Raw genomic sequence first — 18,801 nt, 5'->3', positions numbered from 1 at the left:
TATTATTATGGAAATCTACAATAAAAATCATTGAAAAACTTTGTGTTTTTTCCCTCTGTTATTTTGACATATAATTTGTTTTGGTATGTTGTAAGGATTTCTTGCTCTCTATCGGTATTTTTTTGGTAGTTTATACAGGTTGGTTCTCTGAAAATTTGACAGGTATGACTAAAGATTTCCAGGACTTTACCTTGCTCAGAAAATGAGAGACTTTTTCACAAATGGACACTTTTTCATTGATGACAAACAATATGGAAAATTTCATCAGTGTACAAATGCAAAGGGCTCCATGACTGGTTTTGCCCTGGCGACCTCAAATGATTAAATATGTACCGCACTAATAAGTTTAAGTCAAGTCTGACACATTTCCAAAGATTCAATTCTACGGAATGCAGCTCGACAAGTCACATGACAGCGAAATATGATTATTATCAGCAGTTATGACGTGACAGCTCAATGGCATTCTGGAGCATTAGGAGAGTATTTTTATGTTCATTGGAACGAGTACTATGAGAAGAAGCTCATTTGTGGATTTGAATTTGTGTATCTCCTCATATGCTGCAGGGGGGACTTGATGGGTTGGGAATTATGGCTTCCAAAAGGGTCTTCCCCCAAATGGTCGCAGAAATTTAAAAGCATATTAGAGATACCCCCCCCCCCAAAAAAAAAAAAAAAAGTCTACCTAAGAATTAACATTCACGTGGAAATAAAAGTATCCAGTAATGCAATTGCTCATTGACTAAGTGGGGGGGAAAAAACGTGTCTTAATACTTTTATCCATATAGTGCTGTATAACTTTTGTGATTGATTGGCATTTTACTGAGTGGGAAGATTAGTTGGCACGACAACAATCACTACAAATGTATTTCGCAATCAGTCAAGCACACCCTGCGAGACACGCCATACAAGAAAGCCACTGATTAGACTTTACCCGGCGTTTAAACTCCAAATGAAACGAATTGCAAACGTAAAGTCGTCAATAATGAATGCTGTCAAAGTGGGCCGGGCCAGGCGGAAGTGCCATATTGTGACTTCCTGGCTCGTTGCAAGCGTGTCGGGCATGCTGCTCCGGCTCATGCTTGCTGCAGGTGTGTCTCACAAACTCTAATTTAAAAAAAAAAAAAAAAAAAAAAAAGCAACACAACCTTCCTGGTGGAGGGAGGAAACCAAAAAAAGAAAAGAAACGCAGCACACTTAACAGGAATGGGCGGTAGCAAGAAACGGGACGAACTGATGGAAACATGCAGTTATTCATATCAAAGTGCAACTGTAGGATTATTGTGAGTACACGATTATTTTAGGTCGGTAGGTTTTAAATTATCTGTGCCGCACCCGTAACAGTTGCCAACTTGAAAGAGTAGTGAAATTGTAGGAACACCTGCAGGTACAAAGGGTACCCCCCCAAAAAAAACCCCACTTGCTCCATGAGATGGACCCAGTGATGATGGGCAAAACAAGCTACCACATAATACATCGGCTAAAAGTGCGTTGTCAACACTATATGAGACAAAGCTCCCAGTCACAACCAGGGAGACTGGCACCAGTAATATCTTAGTGACACCTAGTGGCCGGAAAAAGCAGCACAGTAAAGACAACAGTCACGTATTTTCGATTTTTATTGTAAAGATCATGCAGTGCACTTCCAAGGCGGGAGGTAACATCACTTTCAAGGATACACATGAAAAGACAGTACTCCTGAAATTACTTCGTACAAAACAAAAACATTACTGAGGAATGTAACAAATTAAATAGCAAGAGTGGAGGAGAGAGGGAGGAAAAAAAAAGTGCAACACTCGTTTGCACTGCAGATCTTAAAATGCTCAATAGGTTCAAGATGTAACCCTGCTGTGTAAATAAAAACTTATAAAGTAACTTAAGGTGACTTAAGTCAAAAAGCAATAAATTACTTAATGATGTACATTTACTGAGGGAACTGCGGCGGCATGGGATAGGACGCAAGCGGGGGAGGGTGCGGCTGCTGCTGCTGCTGCTGGGGGGCCTGCCCTGGGGGGAAGGGGAATGATGCGGGGTGACTTGCGCCGTTCGGCTGGGCTTGAAAGTTGTTCTGAGGGGGGAAGGGTGCCGCTTGGGTGTTAAATGACTGTCCGTTGCCATTGTAGCCTCCGCTAAAGCCGTTACTGCCGCCGCCATTGCCCCCGTAGCCTCCGTTTTGAGCATTTGCGCTAAAGCTTTTGTTTGGTCCGTTGTCATAGCCTCTACTACTATCCCTGTCCCTAAAACTGCCAAAATCTCGCCTTCCAGAAGAATACCGATCCCTGCGGTCAAAATCACCACCTCTGCCTCCCCTTGAACGACCTGCAAAAAAAAAAAAAAGGATATAAAGCGGCGTTAACGGGACCCTACGGCCGAGTAAACCAAACGGCCCTAAGACAGGACATCCTTGAAGACATTAGCAGAGAAGTAAAGCGGCTGTGTTTGACAGCACCGTTTCCGTATCTCACCAATTTGATTTACCTCCTCTGATTTCACCCATTTGGAGGAGCTTGGGGTTGATGGCCTGGTTGGCCTCGCGTAGAACAGAGATGAGGTCGCTGGCCTGTCGCACGTTGTTGGGAGTGAAGAAGGTGTAGGCCGTGCCAGTCTTTTGGCTACGGGCCGTTCTGCCAATGCGGTGGATATAATCCTCAGAGTTGTTGGGGTAGTCAAAGTTGATGACAAATTTCACGTCCTCAACATCTGTAAGATTGTGTTGCAGTGTGGCAAAAGGAAAGGAGGAGAGCACACAGACGTGTGCCAGCGCCACCACAACAACCAGATCAAACAAAGCACCGTTAGTCCCGTCGTGGGGTGAGAAAAGCAACGAAGTCCAACAGGCTGCAAAAGTTGTAGTTAGAAAATACGTTCAACAAGTGTATGGGGAGACTACAGTGGGAAGAGAGAACCAATGCACACTCCACTTGCTTTTAATAGGGGGAGTTCTGAGGAGAAAAATAACATCCTCACATTGTAAACACCCCCCCCCCAAAAAAAAAAAAAAAAAAAAAAAAGACCACAAGTCTTACCCTTCATTGGAGTATGCATTCACTAGTCCATTCCCATCACAGCACACCCCCACATTGTCTTAAGTACGATTATGCACGCTACTGCCTCCTAGCGTCACTGATCCGACTTAAAAGTCCACTTGTCAACAAACTGGTGAGAAGGCGCAACTAAGTTCACGTGTCTGTCTTTAGCCAACAAAGTGGAGATGTGAACCAGTTTGCAGGATGCCTAAAACCGCCACACCCCAGTCGCCAGGGAGAGTACATCCCAGTGATCACATAGTCTCTTGTTGGCAGGTCTCGACATGACTTTAGTAACGCAGGCGAGGGAGGAGTGTGAGCTTGGAATCTGTCCAACTAGCATGTCCCACTGTCACCAAAAGCGCCAGTAGCCATGTTATTGCAGAGGTGATATTCCAATCGATCTTACAAGCTGCTCATCCGACAAGTTGAACTGCAACAGCAACGCCACCCATGCTTTACAACAAGTCTACGCAACCGAAAGCACCTTAGGAAGGATTCGGGACTCGCTCGTGTCCAAACAATGTGGCAGGGCTTTCAGCTGGGACAGTTACAGAGCCTGGGTGTGTGACGCAGTCCAAACCGTTGCCAGAGAACAGGCGAGCGTGTAGGGAGGAACTGTGGACTTCCCCACTTTTAGATAGGCCAGCGCGTTGTATGCTGCACTCGGACCTTGACACCTCTGCTTATGTGCACAACTGGGAGACCCGTGCGCCTCGCCAGTCAGGACATCTCCAAGAATCCTCCTTCCCCCTCTGGACACCTGGGCTTGTCATGCCAAGGCCCTGCCATACACACTGCTCCTTTGGGCCAGGGGAGAGACTCAGAGAGAAGCAGAAAAGTTAAAGAAAGCAAATACACTTTCTTCAAAAAAAATGGAAACATTGCAAGTACTTCACGGGGGATACTGACCTAGACCACGAGATGCAACATCTGTAGCAATCAGAATAGGAGCCTTTCCATATTTAAACTCTGAAACACAAAAATCAACATTAGGACAATTAGACTAAATTACCAGACTAAACAAAAGCAAACTCACCATTAAGAACCCAATCTCTCTCCTGTTGGCTTTTATCTCCATGGATTCCCATAGCAGGCCACCTAAACAATTTCAGACCCTTTTATTGAGGCACCGTCCAAAGGGAGTTGTGATTTTTGATCGCTTCAAAACTTACCCGTCACGCCTCATCCTTCTTGTGAGGTCATCACATCGCCTCTTTGTCTCAACAAAGATGATAGTCTTGTTCTCCTTCTCGCTCATTATTTCCTCCAGCAGGCGAATGAGTCTTTGGGAATAACAAAAAAAGGTTGACGTGGTTGCCACTTCAAGTTCAGTTATACAATTATGTGATACAAAGGACTAACTTGTTTTCTTTCTCTCCATCACTGCACACGTCAACTATTTGAAGGATGTTATGGTTGGCACTGAGCTGCAGAGCCCCAACATTGATCTGCACATAGTCTTTAAGGAAGTCTTCAGCCAGCTGACGCACCTCCTTTGGCCAGGTGGCACTCCACATCAGTGTCTGGCGATCAGGCTGCAATCGAGGTTAAAAAAAAATAAATAAAAAGAAAAAAAAGTACTAAGCAAACTTAATGGGCAAAGATGGGGATTGTGGCCTCTTGTACACAACTACAAACTTACTCTGATCTGGTCAACTATCTTCCTGATCTGTGGTTCAAATCCCATGTCCAGCATTCTGTCAGCCTCATCCAATACGAGGTAAGTGCAACGGCGCAAGTTGGTCTTTCCCGCTTCAAGGAAGTCAATTAGTCTGCCTGGAGTCGCGATGCAGATCTCCACACCTTTGATGGGAAAGACGTGAAAAGTTTATCCATGATGAAAGCCAAAATTCAGTTTCATTAATGCTCAGCTTTACCTCTTTCAAGGTCACGAATCTGTGGCCCCTTTGGTGCTCCTCCATAGATGCAGGTGGTCTTGAGGCGAGAAGCTCTGCCATACTCTGCAGCCACCTGTTGCACTTGCTGTGCCAGTTCACGAGTTGGGGCCAACACCAAGCACTGTCAATGGGAACACATTTTCACGAAAGTTTAATCAACAAGTGTCATTTATGTAAAAATCCACAACGACGAGTTATTTATTCAAAATCTTTATCAAAAACAGGGTAGTATGCAGGATTCAGGTATTCGAATTTGACTTCTAAATAATGAAAAAAATAAATAAAATGCTGTAACAGTGGTTCATGTACCCCCCCAAAAGCTCCCCAAACCAATAATGACCAAGAACTTTAACGTTCATCAAAAAATATATATATTTCAAAGTACTGTATGTTATCCATAAACAACATGCACAAATTGAACTGTAATCCTGTTTAAATATAGGAAAATAAACTTCTAAAACTATTACTCTTTAAATGTGTCGTACCAAGTTTAACAACTGAAATGGGAAGGCAGTGATTTGACATGCAACCACGGGGAGCCCACGTAACAAAAATCACTGCCATAACTCCCAAACAAGCTCAATACTTACAATAGGGCCGTCACCACGCTCCAGGAAAGGTTGATGGTTGATGTGAACAATTGCAGGTAACAGATACTGTAACAAAGATTCACAAAAATGTATTTTCGATACTGCCCACGACACCAGTTTCCGCTCAAATTATGTCATCTTACCGAGAGAGTTTTGCCAGAACCAGTCTGTGCAATGCCAACCATATCATGGCCACTCAGTGCTAAAGGCCAACCCTGAGCCTGAATAGGGGTTGGCTCTGTCCAGTTTTGCTTGTTGATCACATCCATAACGTAGGCTGGATTTAAATGAATAAAAAAAAAAAATACACACACACACTTTTAAAAGAAACACATTTAAGACCCATCAAAATCAATGCAGTACTTACATGGAAAGCTTGCCTCGTGGAAATTTACAATTGGATTAGGGCAGTTTCTCCCCTTCACCGTGATTGTTTTGGCCCTTCTATATTGTTCAACTTCTGGCTGTAGTTGGGGAAGAAAAAAAAAAAGTTACAGGAGCGCCCATGCTGATTGCATAACGTCAACACGTGTAGCGGGCTCGCATAGATCTGTTGCATAACCGGGAACATGCCGATACTTACCAGAGACCTCCTCGAGACGTCTGGGTGCTCCTGGTAAAAGTTTTTCTCAAACTTGGGAAGCTCATCCAGATTCCAGTGTTTCTTCCGCAAGCGCTCACCGGGGTTGCCGAACTTTCCTCCACCTCCTCCACCACCACCACGGCTACCACCAAAGCGATGAGGACCGCCGCCATAGCTGTAATACAACAAATTACCTCGATAAGGGCAAACCGAAACTCTTCGGCCAAGGGCAAGAGGCTAGTCTCAACGGCGTCATTGTGAGAAGCCGAAGAATTGCCATATACTTTCCAGCCAGTAGAGGAACAATGAAAACTGCCGGCATTTTGTATGTGCATTGCCACATGGTGAAAAAGCGGAAGAGTAAAACTGAACAATAACCGGCACCGTCGGTTCACCGCCACCCTAACCACATTAATTGTGTTAAAATAACGTTCTATATGTATACATGTCTTTGTGCGTAACCAAGTTGTTCGCCGTAAAACGTCGAACGACAGAAGGCAAGGGCTAGCTTCATGCTAACCAACAGCCGCCATATCAGGCACGAGGCCAGACAAGGCCTCGGCAAAAGTCGTAAACTGCACGTTACAGGCCTTTTGTCCAACGTGTGATTTAGACAACAACGTCGCCAATAACACAACAAATAGAAACATGTCGTATAAACGCAGGAAGGAGTATTGTATTATTAATAATTATCTTGATGACACTCTGGCCGCCATTTTCCACGAGAGGAAGACAAGATATCGTCGAACCGAAAGGGGAAAGAAAATGTACTTACCCTCTATCTCTGTCCCGGTCTCGGCCACGATCTCTGTCGGAATAGCCCGGCATGTTGGTCGGTATTCGTGTAACGCTAAATTTAAAATAAAAAAAAAAATCAAATAGCGGTCGTCAGCCACCGGTTGAAGATGAAGTCGGCAGCGGTGCAGAAATACCGGTTTCAGAAAAAGGAGGTCCGGTTTATATAGCGAGCGGAAGTTTGACTTCCCCCGTATTCATCCGCTGTGTTGAGTTTTCAACTTGCGCGGCATGAAAGAGTAACAAACAGTAAATTAACTTGTTGACATCCTAACGTTTCCTTTAGATGTGTCCTGTACTAAACGAAAATCCTAAAGACAAAAAGAAAATTCCTTTGTCTTCATCTTTCACCGTGAAGAAGTAGCGACATAGCGGATGAATATGTTCCAAACAGATTCCGGTAGTGCGGTAGCTCATGAAATACCACAAATGACGTCACGCGGACCAACCCAAATATGAATGCACGCAATTATTACGTGGCTTATATGTCCAACCATATATTCATTTTCCGTCAGGCGTATCCGCACTAGGAGTCCCTCCTATCCCCGGGCGAGAGGCGGGATGCACCCTGGACTGGTCCCCAGCCCATTGCAGAGCACGCGTAAACAACCACTGGCACTCACATTCACACTTACGGGCAATTTAGTCTGTAATCAACCTATCGTGCATGTTTTTGTAATGTGTGAAGAAACTAGAGCACAACTACTTGAAAACTTCATGTCTCTGCCAGGTGCACCCATGAAATGCCCCCATTCTCGGGCCCCCTCAGAGCAGTTTTCTACACCTTAATCTTCAGCAGTATCAGTAAACACACATGGAGTGGCATCCCATTTTAAAGTTAATACTATCGTGTAAAAGTTTTCATGTTTTAAGCAGAGACACACAGTGGTGTGCTGAAACTTTTCAGATTCTAATTTAAAAGGGGGGAAAAATACAAGAATGTATCTGTACAGGCCTTACATTGTTAGACAAAGGCAAGTTTAATTAGAGCTACTTAGACAAAAAAATAAAATACTCTTACAAAATGGTAGTGTTCACATACATCAAATAGCATCAGTCAGCTAGGAGAGATAATAGTTCGAGTGGATCGATCATGCTATAAAACAAATCCACAAAGGTAAGAGCTGTATCTCTTCACCTCTTTTTTGATAAGTTCCTTTCTTCAGTGAGAGGCAGCAGAGGCGGCATTGAGCAAAGTAGTGTACGATGTGCATGTGATCTATCTACTTGTGCACTGGACTTCTAAGTGGAAGAATATGCCCTTTAGGTCATCATTTATTACCAATAGCAATCTCCATCTTGTTTTTGTGCAACTTGTTTCACCCAGTTTCAAAAAGATCAATTTCTAATTAAGTTAAACATAAATTACAGGTTGTTTGATCCACATGTATGAACAATATATTTTTTACTGTACAAAGCACCATGTGAGGACACTTGTCACTTTGCATACATACTTGTTTACATTAAAGGACAACATAACAGTTCTTTTTTTTTTTATGTATGCAAATGTTAAGAACAGTCCACGGTCAGAGAGATTGCTAAACAGGCAGCATCTTTTAGAAAACATTCAAGAATTTTAAGTCCGATGATAGAAAATCTCACAAATGGAACATTATTAGCGGAACATTATAGCAGGAGGCCTTCTCATTCAGCTCATTTCCAACCAAGTGTTCAGACATGCAACAATTAGTTGATGGCAAAACAATTGTGAATGTTCATCATTTCGAAAACAAGGTACAATTGTCAAAATTTGCTTTTGTTTAGGTTTAAAAAACAAAACGAAACATGACAGAATCCGTATTATAACCCCTGAGAATGTGGCCAAAGAGATTTGTTTTTTTTTTTTTCAAGAGGGGAGACACAAACAGGCATTGATAGTGTATGTGGACTTTGAAAAGAAATCAATCATTATACATATAGGTAAAGTGATGCCAATGTAACGACAAATGCTGATACTATTTCACACCACATGGTATCCAAAGACATTGGATTCAAACACAAAAGCAAACATTTCAATTCATGCATAACACCAATTTAAAAGAGTGGCTGTGGACAAAAGGGTTAAAAAAAATATCAAAACATGTTGCTTTATCCATTTTTTATCCAGAATAATATTTGTAAACTTTAAAGGGTCTGCTCACTTTTAAAAAGATTCAATATTAGCTAGCTATGTTTGTGTTTACGCTTTGTGAGCCTTTAAAATCTACCTCCCATTCAAGATAAGTGTGTTAAATAAACCAAAATACTGTACTTTTTAATTGGAATTAAGCTTCATTCTGTTCTTACAAATTCCTTTTATAATTTAAACAGTAACACTGTATTTTTCATAAACAATGGCAACGGGGAGATGTGACATATAGATCAGCAATAAATTAGATATATTAGAAATTCCATTCCATTCCACTTCCATTTTCCCTGTTATATAAAAATAACACACCGCAAGCGCTTTGTTCACATATCCATGTCAAAACAAACCAGTTGATAATGAGTGACAAAGGGAATGCAGCTTGTGCAGCAACTCGTGGGGTTGGGGGTGTCCTTGCTGCCGTCTTTGGAGAAGGATGGAAATCAGTCTGCCAAATTCAGTCTCATCGTCACATCCCCACATGCCGTATCCCTGTTGGCCAGCCATTACCGCTCGCTCCCATGCGAGCAGTCCAAGGCACGCTCCATATCGAGAATTAATGTTTCCAAGTGGTTACTGTCACCATTAATTACCCTGTACTCTAGCTAACACACCAGTCTTGGATATGAAGTTGTTGCTTCAGAGTGATCCTTGCTACATGGAATCGTTATTTTTAAAATGCTTGAATGAATGTAGAAAAAAAGAGGAAGAGCCAGCTAATCCTGCATGTTCCACAAGTTAGTAAATAGTCTGATTTATTAGCAGCTGCAGAGATTTGTTTTTTTCCAATAAAAAGAAGACCATAGTGTGTTCGATGTGTGTATGTGTAAAAACAAACAAACAAAAGAACGTGACCTGCCGGTAGTTGGGCCTTTCCTCATCACAGAGTCACTCCACAGCAAAGCCACATGTCTCCTCAATGGCAGTGAGCAACTTGTCATAAAGTTTGTCATAGCTTTCGTAGGGAGGAATGTCGATCCGATTGAAACTGTAATAAATAGGAGATGATTTGAAGTTATTGCAACATGCATTAGGAAGTTCATGAACTGTATGGTAATAGGACAGAAATGTTGAGAAACCTGATTGTGACACCGGCAGCAAAATGGAAGCCATCTGGGCATTTAACATGCATTTAGGTCCAATGATTAGTAGATTCTTTGTACTCACTTGTATGACATTTCAGTGCACTAGTAGAATAACTACAGTAACATTTTGTCACGTACTGTTTGTTTGGGAGACTGTTACGGTCAGATGAAAGCAAGGTTGAACTTTTAGGCCCTTAAAGGTCTACTGTCATGAAATACATGATTTTTAGTATTTTATTAATGAAAAAAAAGGCAGCCGGAAACGACCCATCCGTTTTTTCACCACACAACATGATTTTGACGTATATGGCTTTTTGTCACTCCCGCCATGAAAATCCTCTCAAGGTATCTGTTTTCGAGAAGAAGCAGGAAGTGAGATTAGTAGCAGACACCCACTCAGGCTGTCTCGTATGTTTCTACTAATTTTACCTGCTGGAAGGTAGCTCTTTGTTCCTTCGTGTTAGCCAAAATGCCGGCTCGTTGTATTGCTGGATATTGTTCGAACACTCGGGAGGATGGATTCATTCTGTATACTTTTCAAAAAGAACCGGTTTGTCGTTAAAAATGGATTGCATGGGTGCAAAGGATGAGAGCTTCGTGGGTTCCACATGAAAGGTAGGTGTGTATGCAGCTACTAAAAAAAAAAAGTTTAAATGTGTCAATGTACCCGTCGGCGCCGCGGACGGCTTCGGTGGCGCCTCGTCTGCCGCAGACGGCTTCGGCTGGGGTGGCTCATTGCGGCGCCACCTGGGTGGCTAATACATACTGTCTGGGAGTCTGTTGTTAGTTAAGTGATCTGCATATCATCTAAATATGGGTCGATATGAAATGAAACAATAGGGTAATATTGCCCAGGTCACTACACTCAATTGTGTCCGTGGCAGACAGCTTCGGTCACTTCACTCCGGTCACTTCACTCGATTGTGAGATGCCTTTTTTAAAAGAGCTTCCGTGTCCCACAGTAGGTGGCACAGCGTGTTTTCAATGGCGAATGTCGCGGTGTGATGTAATTAACAGACGCTGCAGGCAATATGGCTATCATTTGATTGTCGAATGAGACTTCCGAAAGTTTGCGCATGGATGAGGCGCTCTCCGCTCATATTTATTTTTTCGTATAGAGATTGAAGTGAATAATATTATATGTATTTTTCATTACAATATCTATTTTAGAATGTTTATAGGCATGACACTTGGGCTTTAAGACCATACCGCTCATCACCAAAAGAACACCCTACCAACAGTAAAGCATAGTGGTGACAGCATCATGGTTTAGAGCAATATTTCTTCACCTGGAACTGGGGCTTTAGTCAAGGTGGAAGGAATTATAAACTATCAAAATACGAGATAAGTGTGAGCACAAAAGATTTAGGCTTCTGGTAGAAAGCAAAAAGTCATGAAACTGCTGAACTGTGCTTTGGGTTAACAAACAGGACTTGAGATGATGGCAACTATGCATCAACTCCCATCGGACATGAATGTGATTAGATAATTCTGAAGAGAGCTTGATAATACAAATGAGGGTATGGACACTTGGGCAACCACACTATTTTAGATGTGTATTTTTGCTTAGTTGTACAGATTATTGAGCAAATTAATAGTGGTGAAAGTATTGAAATGATTTGACTTTGTTTTTCAAACCATGAAAAAATTGCCATTTGATCAGGGGTGTGCAGAAACAAAACTGGGCATCTGCAAGGTACGAGTACTAATTCAACACTATACAGTATGTTAACTACCCCTACTACTACGACAAAATGTTCCTACTATTGAGGACAAATAATTAACCAATACGTGAACCTTAAGCTGGATATAGCTGTTTCAACATTTATTTGCTACCATTGATAAGGAGTGCGCGACACATCTCTACTTATTGTAACTAATAAGTGTTACTTGTCCAGGACAATAGTTTATTTGTAACGTTTATTTGTGAACAAGTGGGTCAAAAGTGGCACTAGTTGTGTGTGTGTGTGTGTGGGTGTGGGGGGGGTAAGACAATATTAGTAACACAGTTGTTCTACTAGTGCGCTGAAATCTCTTAGTAGTGATGACCCAAAAAATAGTAATACATGAACATTCAGCTGGATTGACTCTAAAAGACTTTCTACAAGAGGATAGACAATGTTTATCCATTTATTCAGATATTTATTCATGTTCAACTGCTTTCTCCTATATTATAAAAACATTCTTCCTAAGTTAAGTGACTAAAATTTTTTTAGAGGTGTGAATGATTCGTTGTCTATATGTGGCCAATGATTTATTGGAAACTAGTCCAAGGGGATACCACCTGTTGCCCAAAGTCACCTGGGATAAGCTCCAGTTAGCAAGGAGACGAATGATAATGAAAAATGAAAATGATATTCCCCTAAACATTTCTCTCACCATGTGTGGGCTTTGGGGAGGTTGTTAGTGTTGGCATCAATCTGGTGGATGGTAAATAGCCGTGGGCCAGCAGCACCTGCATAAAAGGAAAATAAAGGGGTAATGTTTCAGTAAAACTGGACACCAGACGGGTGCTTTTACAGGATACATTTGCATTCTAATTTTTTGTACGTCTCAGACACGGGACGCACAACAAAAGAGATCCCTTATGTGTATGTTTTGATCTATGTTGTGATGTAGGGGCCAATGTAATGACCAGGCTTTGACAAAACTATGTTGTGGTTTTGATTCCTTGTTTATTTGAAGAGTTATCAATTTTGATGTGGGACACAGGAGCCATTCTTGACGCTGGCACAAAAAACTAAATAAATATTTGATAGTATGCTGTGATGTATGTTAGGGGGATTTAATACTTCAGAATGAGTTCTCATTGTCATTCAAGGACAGGAGCCCTTCCATAAAAATCATTTGTGAGATGCAGCACTAAGGCCAGATGAGCAGAGGCTGCCATCAATCCTGTCCCTTGATGGCAAAAATATGTCCCTGTATAACAACCATTTGAAGGCCACAGACAAAACTTCAGCAAGTTAATGTTTTCTGTGTATGTTTTAATATTTCATCTTCTCCAGAATTTGAGTCCACGAGATAAGAGCTCGCAGTGTAGTTCTCATATCTGAGTGCATAATTGCATTATTTGCCTGCAGGGTCCAGCGGGGTGGGGGTAGGGGGTGGGGGTAAGGGGAATCAGTTCCAAAGAAACCCAGATGCTCACATTCTGTTGACTGAATTTTCTTGATTCATGTATGTAGTGATTGAAAAGTGAGGAGTTTCTTAAAAACAAAACAAGAAAGCAAACATTGTTCTCATGGATTTTACCTTGGAGGGCCTTGAAGCCCTGCAGTGGAACCCTGGAAGAACCTGTGACGAACTGCAGCAGACGGGCTCTCCGCTCCTCATCGAAGGACTCCACGGCTTTCCAGAACCACTTAACAATGTTACTGTCTGGTGTGCAATGTTTAAGCCGTGTGTTGGACTTCCAGTCATTGATGTCAATTTTACCCAAACCGCATACGATCAGCTGCAGAAGGAAGAAAATAATATGCATTCATTTTAGAGGTGCAATCTCACAGACCACAACATTAGGTACACATGCAGAGTACAATGAGATCATTGAAATAGAATTACACATGGACAATGTCAATCATGCATTTAAAAATGCAGTAGTGCCTTGAGCTACAAGTGATCAGAGATTTTCTCAAGATATAAAATGTTATTGGGCTGATTTTTTTTCCCAACTTGACTTCAGTGCTAAAACTTGAGATACAAGCACAATATGCCAGTAGCAAACTCAAAATTCACAATAAGCAGGAGTTTGGCAGTGAACAATTAAAAAAAGAAGATTCAAAATCGCTAATGCCACTCGCAGTTGAAGTTCACTGTCAAAGTCAACATAAAACAAAAAGAAATTGACTTGTGTGTATTTGAAACAATTTTGCGTTAGAATGCCCCTACTAGATTAATGCTATCACATAATGTGTTCATCAAATCTGACTATTATTAACTTTGTGAAGACAGTTTTTTTGTCCAGCTCATACATTCTTAGATTGTGCAGGTTTCTGGTTAGGGTTAGTATATTCAAGTGAAGTAACATAACATATTCCATAATTACACTGACAATAATTATTGTTTTTTTTGTAGTCCATTTTTTTTTTTTTTGGAAAGACACTGCACTTTGATGTTTCCATAACGAATACACATGAAGTAATTTTGTATTCTTTGCACTTAGACCAGACATGTTTTGCTGCAGGTAAAAGGAGGTACAGTATATACAGTCTATACTGTATTCCATGATGAAGTAAAAATGAAACATAATGATAAAATATGCACATCTCAATTAATTAGAATAGTGTCAAAACCTAATTTAGGTAGATAAATTCAAAATGTGAAACAGAGCTGCAATGCACAGACACTTATCCTCACAAGTGTCACGGGAGTGCTTCAGTCTATCTCGACTATCTTCGGGCAGGAGGCAGTGTACACCATGAATTGGCTGCCAACCAATCGCAGGGCACATAGAAACTAACAAACATTCGCACTCATAATAAGTAAGTTTCTTTCAGATTGTCCCTTTCGGGGGTCGCCACAGCAGATGAACGCACGAATATGTTTGGCACAATTTTTACGCCGGATGCGCTTCCTGACGCCACCCTTCTCAGGGAGTGGAGACCCCAGTGGGATATGAACCTACAACCCCTGGTTTACCAAACCCCTGGTTTACCAAACCAGTGCTCTAACCACTGAGCCATAATATCTAATAAATACATGTTTTTGGGACGAGGGAGGAAACCGGAGAGCCTGGAGCAAACCCATGCAGACACGGGGAGAACATGCAAACTTTAAACAGGGGGCGTGCCAGGATTTGAACGCTGGCCCTCAGAAATGTGAGGGTGATGGTCTTAACAGTTGCTCCAAGGTGCCACCTGAAACACTCCAAGATTTTTAAAACATATGTATGGATAAATATGATGATTAAACCTAACAGGAAACTAAAATATTACAGAAAAAAAAAATCTAGAAACAAAATAGATATTTCATGTAGAAATTATGAAAGAATTTGGACACTGATTTCTTTTTGTGTTTAATTAAAGCTATATGCGTTCATAAATGTTGTTTTCTGCCATATTCTAATTGATTGAGATGCCCGTAAGTGGAAAGTCACTTTCTGAACATTTTGTAGCAATTCAAGTTATGATGAAAATAAACCTACGGCTAATAAAATTACTTTTACACGTTTTGTCACACCATACTCACTCGTCTCTATATAAGTTTTTCTTCTTAGACAGAATGTTTCCTTGCCTCTGTATTGATGTACTCGGTTGAGCGAGTGTGTGTATGTAAAGTTCTTTTGAGTTTAATTTTAATGTATGAGAAGCACGGCTGTGGGCGACAAGGTTCTGGGGACCGGGGTTCAAACACAGCCTTGTGTGTTTGCTTGTTTGGAGTTTACATGCTCTCCCTGTGCCGAGGTGGATTTTCTCCAGGTACTCCGCTTTCCTCCCACATGCCAAAAACGTGCATGTTAAGTTAATTGCAAAATATAAATTCCCAGGGAGGTTTGAATGGTTGTTTGTTTCTATGTGCCCTGCAAATGGCTGCCGGCCAGATCAGGGTGTCGCCGCCTCTTGCCCAAAGTCGACTGGGAATGGCTTCAGCATGCTCACTACCATTGTGAGGATAAGTGGTATAGAAAATGAATGTATGTCTGAAAAAACTTTGTTCTAGTTCTGCACATCATGGCAGTGCCTTCAGACAGTTTTTTTTGTTGTGACTTAATCTAAATAAATAGATGTGAATTCATGACCTGAAAAGTACCTCAAGCTCTTTCTCGTCAAAAGCCTTTAATAAGTGTTGGGGGATGACTTCGTTGAAGCCCTTCTGTAGAGCGAGGAACTGAGCCTCGATGCCTCGCAGAAAGCGCCAGTTGACGTACAGCCGGACATATTCTTTCTTAGTGTCCTGCGTGACGGGCATGCTCTTTCCATTGGGCTTGAGCTCATGCTGGATGATCTCTCCGTAGGCATTGTGCTCTACACAGAAGGTGTGGTCCAACACGCCTGTGATGTCATTGTCCCTGAGGAGTCATTAGATGTAAAATTACCATTTCAAGTCAATCACAAGATTTGACACTGTGGGGAAAACATAAGCCAAGAAAGAATCAGTTTTGTAATGTAATACAGTTGCTCCAGCACAAACGTCTTCTTTTGTTTGGATTGAGTCTATCAGTATCACTGCAGATTTTCTGTTGATGGCAATTTAGATACCGTACCTGATCCCGTGCATTTAAACGACATCATCTTTATGTTGATAGTTTCGAGTTCTGATCATAATCAGTAAGAGATGAGATGACTGCTTATTTAAAACTATATAGTTATCACTTTTTGAGCAATCCTACAAAAAAAACAATCAGTGGTATGCATTATTATTATTCTTAATAATCGTCATCTTTTTGAATCCTTCAGTTTTGCTCAACAATACACTCTAGGGGGCGCTGTAACCCATGTGTGCTGTTCTCCAAGCTTTTGTTCCATATTCTGAAATGTGTGATTTGTTATTTGCAGGAAGTTGTACTAAATATGTTTTTTATATAATACCACAGTCATGATATATAAACCTCACAGAACACTTGTTTACCCCCCAGCATAAATGTGCCTTGTACGTACAGAATCCAGACGAGACTGTTGTGCAGGTCCGGGTCTACGGATTCCATGTCATCCAGGGTGATGGGTTTACCGAGCAGTTGTTTGTAGAAGGGTAGGGTAAAGCCTCCATCAATGTAGTGGCCATGGAACACTGCCATCCCCATGATGCGGCCCACAAAATGGAAGTATGACAAGTGCTCCTACACATGGAAGATGCGCATTTTTAATAAATACCTTTGGAACCTACTCATCGGTTACAGTTCCAATCAAATGTATCCATCCACCACTGATTAGCAAAGTTTAAACTCTTGCAGTAGCAATGAACTAAAACATTTGTTTTAAAAAAATAACCACTATCGTAATAATATTTCAAGCAATATGTGTACATTTTGCATGTTTGCAAAACTGTATCATCTTCAGGAATGCTGCCTGCCTAAAAAAATCTTTGAGAAGAAAAAAAAAGCAGTCATAAAATAACTGGAATCTCAGAACCACAATTAGTTCTTCAAATGATGCATGAAGCATTATTCAGTTGATCAATTCAGTGATAGTTCGATAGGAACTACCAATTGCCGGACAGTTGTTTATGGCTTGCTTGCGATGCCATTACATTTAGTGTACTAATTGCTGTATTGTCCATGACTCACAGGGTTGACTGCAGAGTCTGGGTTAATCTGCAGCGTGTATATGTCATCACGGGAGTACTGGAACAGGCCATAGTACGGATTCAACATCTCATGTGATAGGAGATAGAGCCACTCCCTGGACAGAGAGAACAAAATACTGTACAGTTAACTCCTGCATATTTGTGACTCACCATTCTCAAATTAACTCATTTCCACAAAAATTTGGAAGCTATCCTCCATGATTTGCTGAATAACCTCTCTTATTAACATAGCTGGTTTTGTGGTAAGGGCAACGCAATATAGTAAGTAGTGCTTTGCCACCTTGGTGAAGTGAAGTGAGTTGAAGGAGCTTCATCTGGGCAAAATATAGAGCTTTGCCTTCAACATGACATCAAGAAACTATGTTAAAGTCAGTGGAAGAGCTTCATTTTGACAAAGGTAGTGCTTTGTCAGCATCTTGTCCAATCTACAGATACCGTAATTTCTTGTGGATAATAATAATAATACACCACTACTCCACGAAAAAAGGTCCAAAATCAAAAGGACAATAACTCTCTTTTCTAACTTTTAAAAATAACTTTCCTACCTGGCCACTCCACCGTAATCAAGTCCTTCCTCCCCCCGAAACTTCACCATGAGCCTTTTCCACAGGTCCTTTGGCCTCATCTTCATCACCTGTCGGTAGGATTCCTGCAATACAGTAACACAACCTTTACGACTTTATAAAACCTCCTAGTTGCAGATTTGCACAAATCCAAATGAAGGACGTATAGACAACTTTGCATCAAAAATTGGAATGTACACTTTCCATAATTAAATTGTACATGTGCAGAACCAGTGATGCACTAGTTATCAACCTTTTCACAACAGAGGTGAGAAGGGTGCACCCCAGGACAATGTTATAGCTATTGAGAAGGTGTGAGTGAAAAGTTCTGTGATGTTGCGGTGCGTTGCTTCTATAGTTTAGATCGATTGGTTCATTGCTGTCATGCTCCAGCTCAATTAGTGTTCATCCCATGTGCAGACTGCTGGCAGTATTAAGGATGGTGTTCATTAAAAGTGGATTAGGGGCAGTTATAATAAACGCAGTCATAAGACTATAATAACACAGTCTCTTTCACAGCCACGTTCCACTCTTCCCTTTCAGATGAGTCAGACAACTTTGAGGTACTGTGAGGGGAAAAAGGAGGGTCTTATCTCCACTAAAAAGTACACATTAAGAAGGTTCTGACAGCCCACGGGCTACCATTTGCCCGTTCAGTCAGGATTTAAGATGGGTCTGTTGTTCAGATGGTCTGGAGAAGTTATGCAGTCATATCTCGCACAACCTTAAGATGTCCTTTGCCATACCGCCCGTCTCTCTCACAGTGAGATCAGCCAACAAAAATGTCTTTCTTCAGATGAACAGACATAGCTGTTCCAGCACATTCCACCGCATAGTTTATGAGGGCCGTACAGTCTGTTGCAGGTGTTGTTGCTCTGATAAAGGCCCTGC

The 18,801-nt window shown here is 41.4% G+C and overlaps 2 protein-coding genes across 3 annotated transcripts in view; both read right to left on the bottom strand.

The window, feature by feature from the left end:
• Window positions 1-1,598: 1,598 nt before the first annotated feature.
• On the bottom strand, window positions 1,599-7,034 carry ddx5 (DEAD (Asp-Glu-Ala-Asp) box helicase 5). Of its 2 annotated transcripts, none has more exons than XM_061846303.1 (13): window positions 6,873-7,034; window positions 6,098-6,272; window positions 5,882-5,978; window positions 5,658-5,791; window positions 5,515-5,580; window positions 4,904-5,045; window positions 4,669-4,829; window positions 4,389-4,561; window positions 4,199-4,309; window positions 4,063-4,124; window positions 3,936-3,995; window positions 2,476-2,697; window positions 1,599-2,316 (listed from the first exon to the last, which is right to left on the bottom strand). In XM_061846303.1, the coding sequence occupies exons 1-13, from the start codon at window positions 6,923-6,925 to the stop codon at window positions 1,922-1,924; spliced, it is 1,851 nt and encodes a 616-aa protein (XP_061702287.1). In that variant the 5' UTR covers window positions 6,926-7,034; the 3' UTR covers window positions 1,599-1,921. The 2 variants fall into 2 exon arrangements, with proteins under 2 accessions (XP_061702287.1, XP_061702288.1); XM_061846304.1 differs by having other exon boundaries at window positions 2,075-2,316; window positions 2,463-2,697.
• Window positions 7,035-8,373: 1,339 nt separating this feature from the next.
• Window positions 8,374-18,801, bottom strand: part of smurf2 (SMAD specific E3 ubiquitin protein ligase 2) — a 54,235-nt gene continuing 43,807 nt past the window's right edge. The window contains exons 13-19 of the mRNA XM_061846502.1: window positions 17,893-17,996; window positions 17,328-17,442; window positions 16,702-16,880; window positions 15,854-16,112; window positions 13,358-13,559; window positions 12,482-12,557; window positions 8,374-10,005 (exon numbers count right to left, since the gene is read on the bottom strand). Of these exons, the coding sequence (XP_061702486.1) occupies window positions 9,906-10,005; window positions 12,482-12,557; window positions 13,358-13,559; window positions 15,854-16,112; window positions 16,702-16,880; window positions 17,328-17,442; window positions 17,893-17,996 (1,035 nt within the window). The 3' untranslated portion in view covers window positions 8,374-9,905. The remainder of the gene's footprint in view (window positions 10,006-12,481; window positions 12,558-13,357; window positions 13,560-15,853; window positions 16,113-16,701; window positions 16,881-17,327; window positions 17,443-17,892; window positions 17,997-18,801) is intronic.

The sequence above is a fragment of the Syngnathoides biaculeatus genome, chromosome 16 (assembly GCF_019802595.1).
Source record: "Syngnathoides biaculeatus isolate LvHL_M chromosome 16, ASM1980259v1, whole genome shotgun sequence".
Lineage (NCBI taxonomy): Eukaryota > Metazoa > Chordata > Actinopteri > Syngnathiformes > Syngnathidae > Syngnathoides > Syngnathoides biaculeatus.
This window is presented reverse-complemented; position numbering and strand designations above follow the sequence as displayed.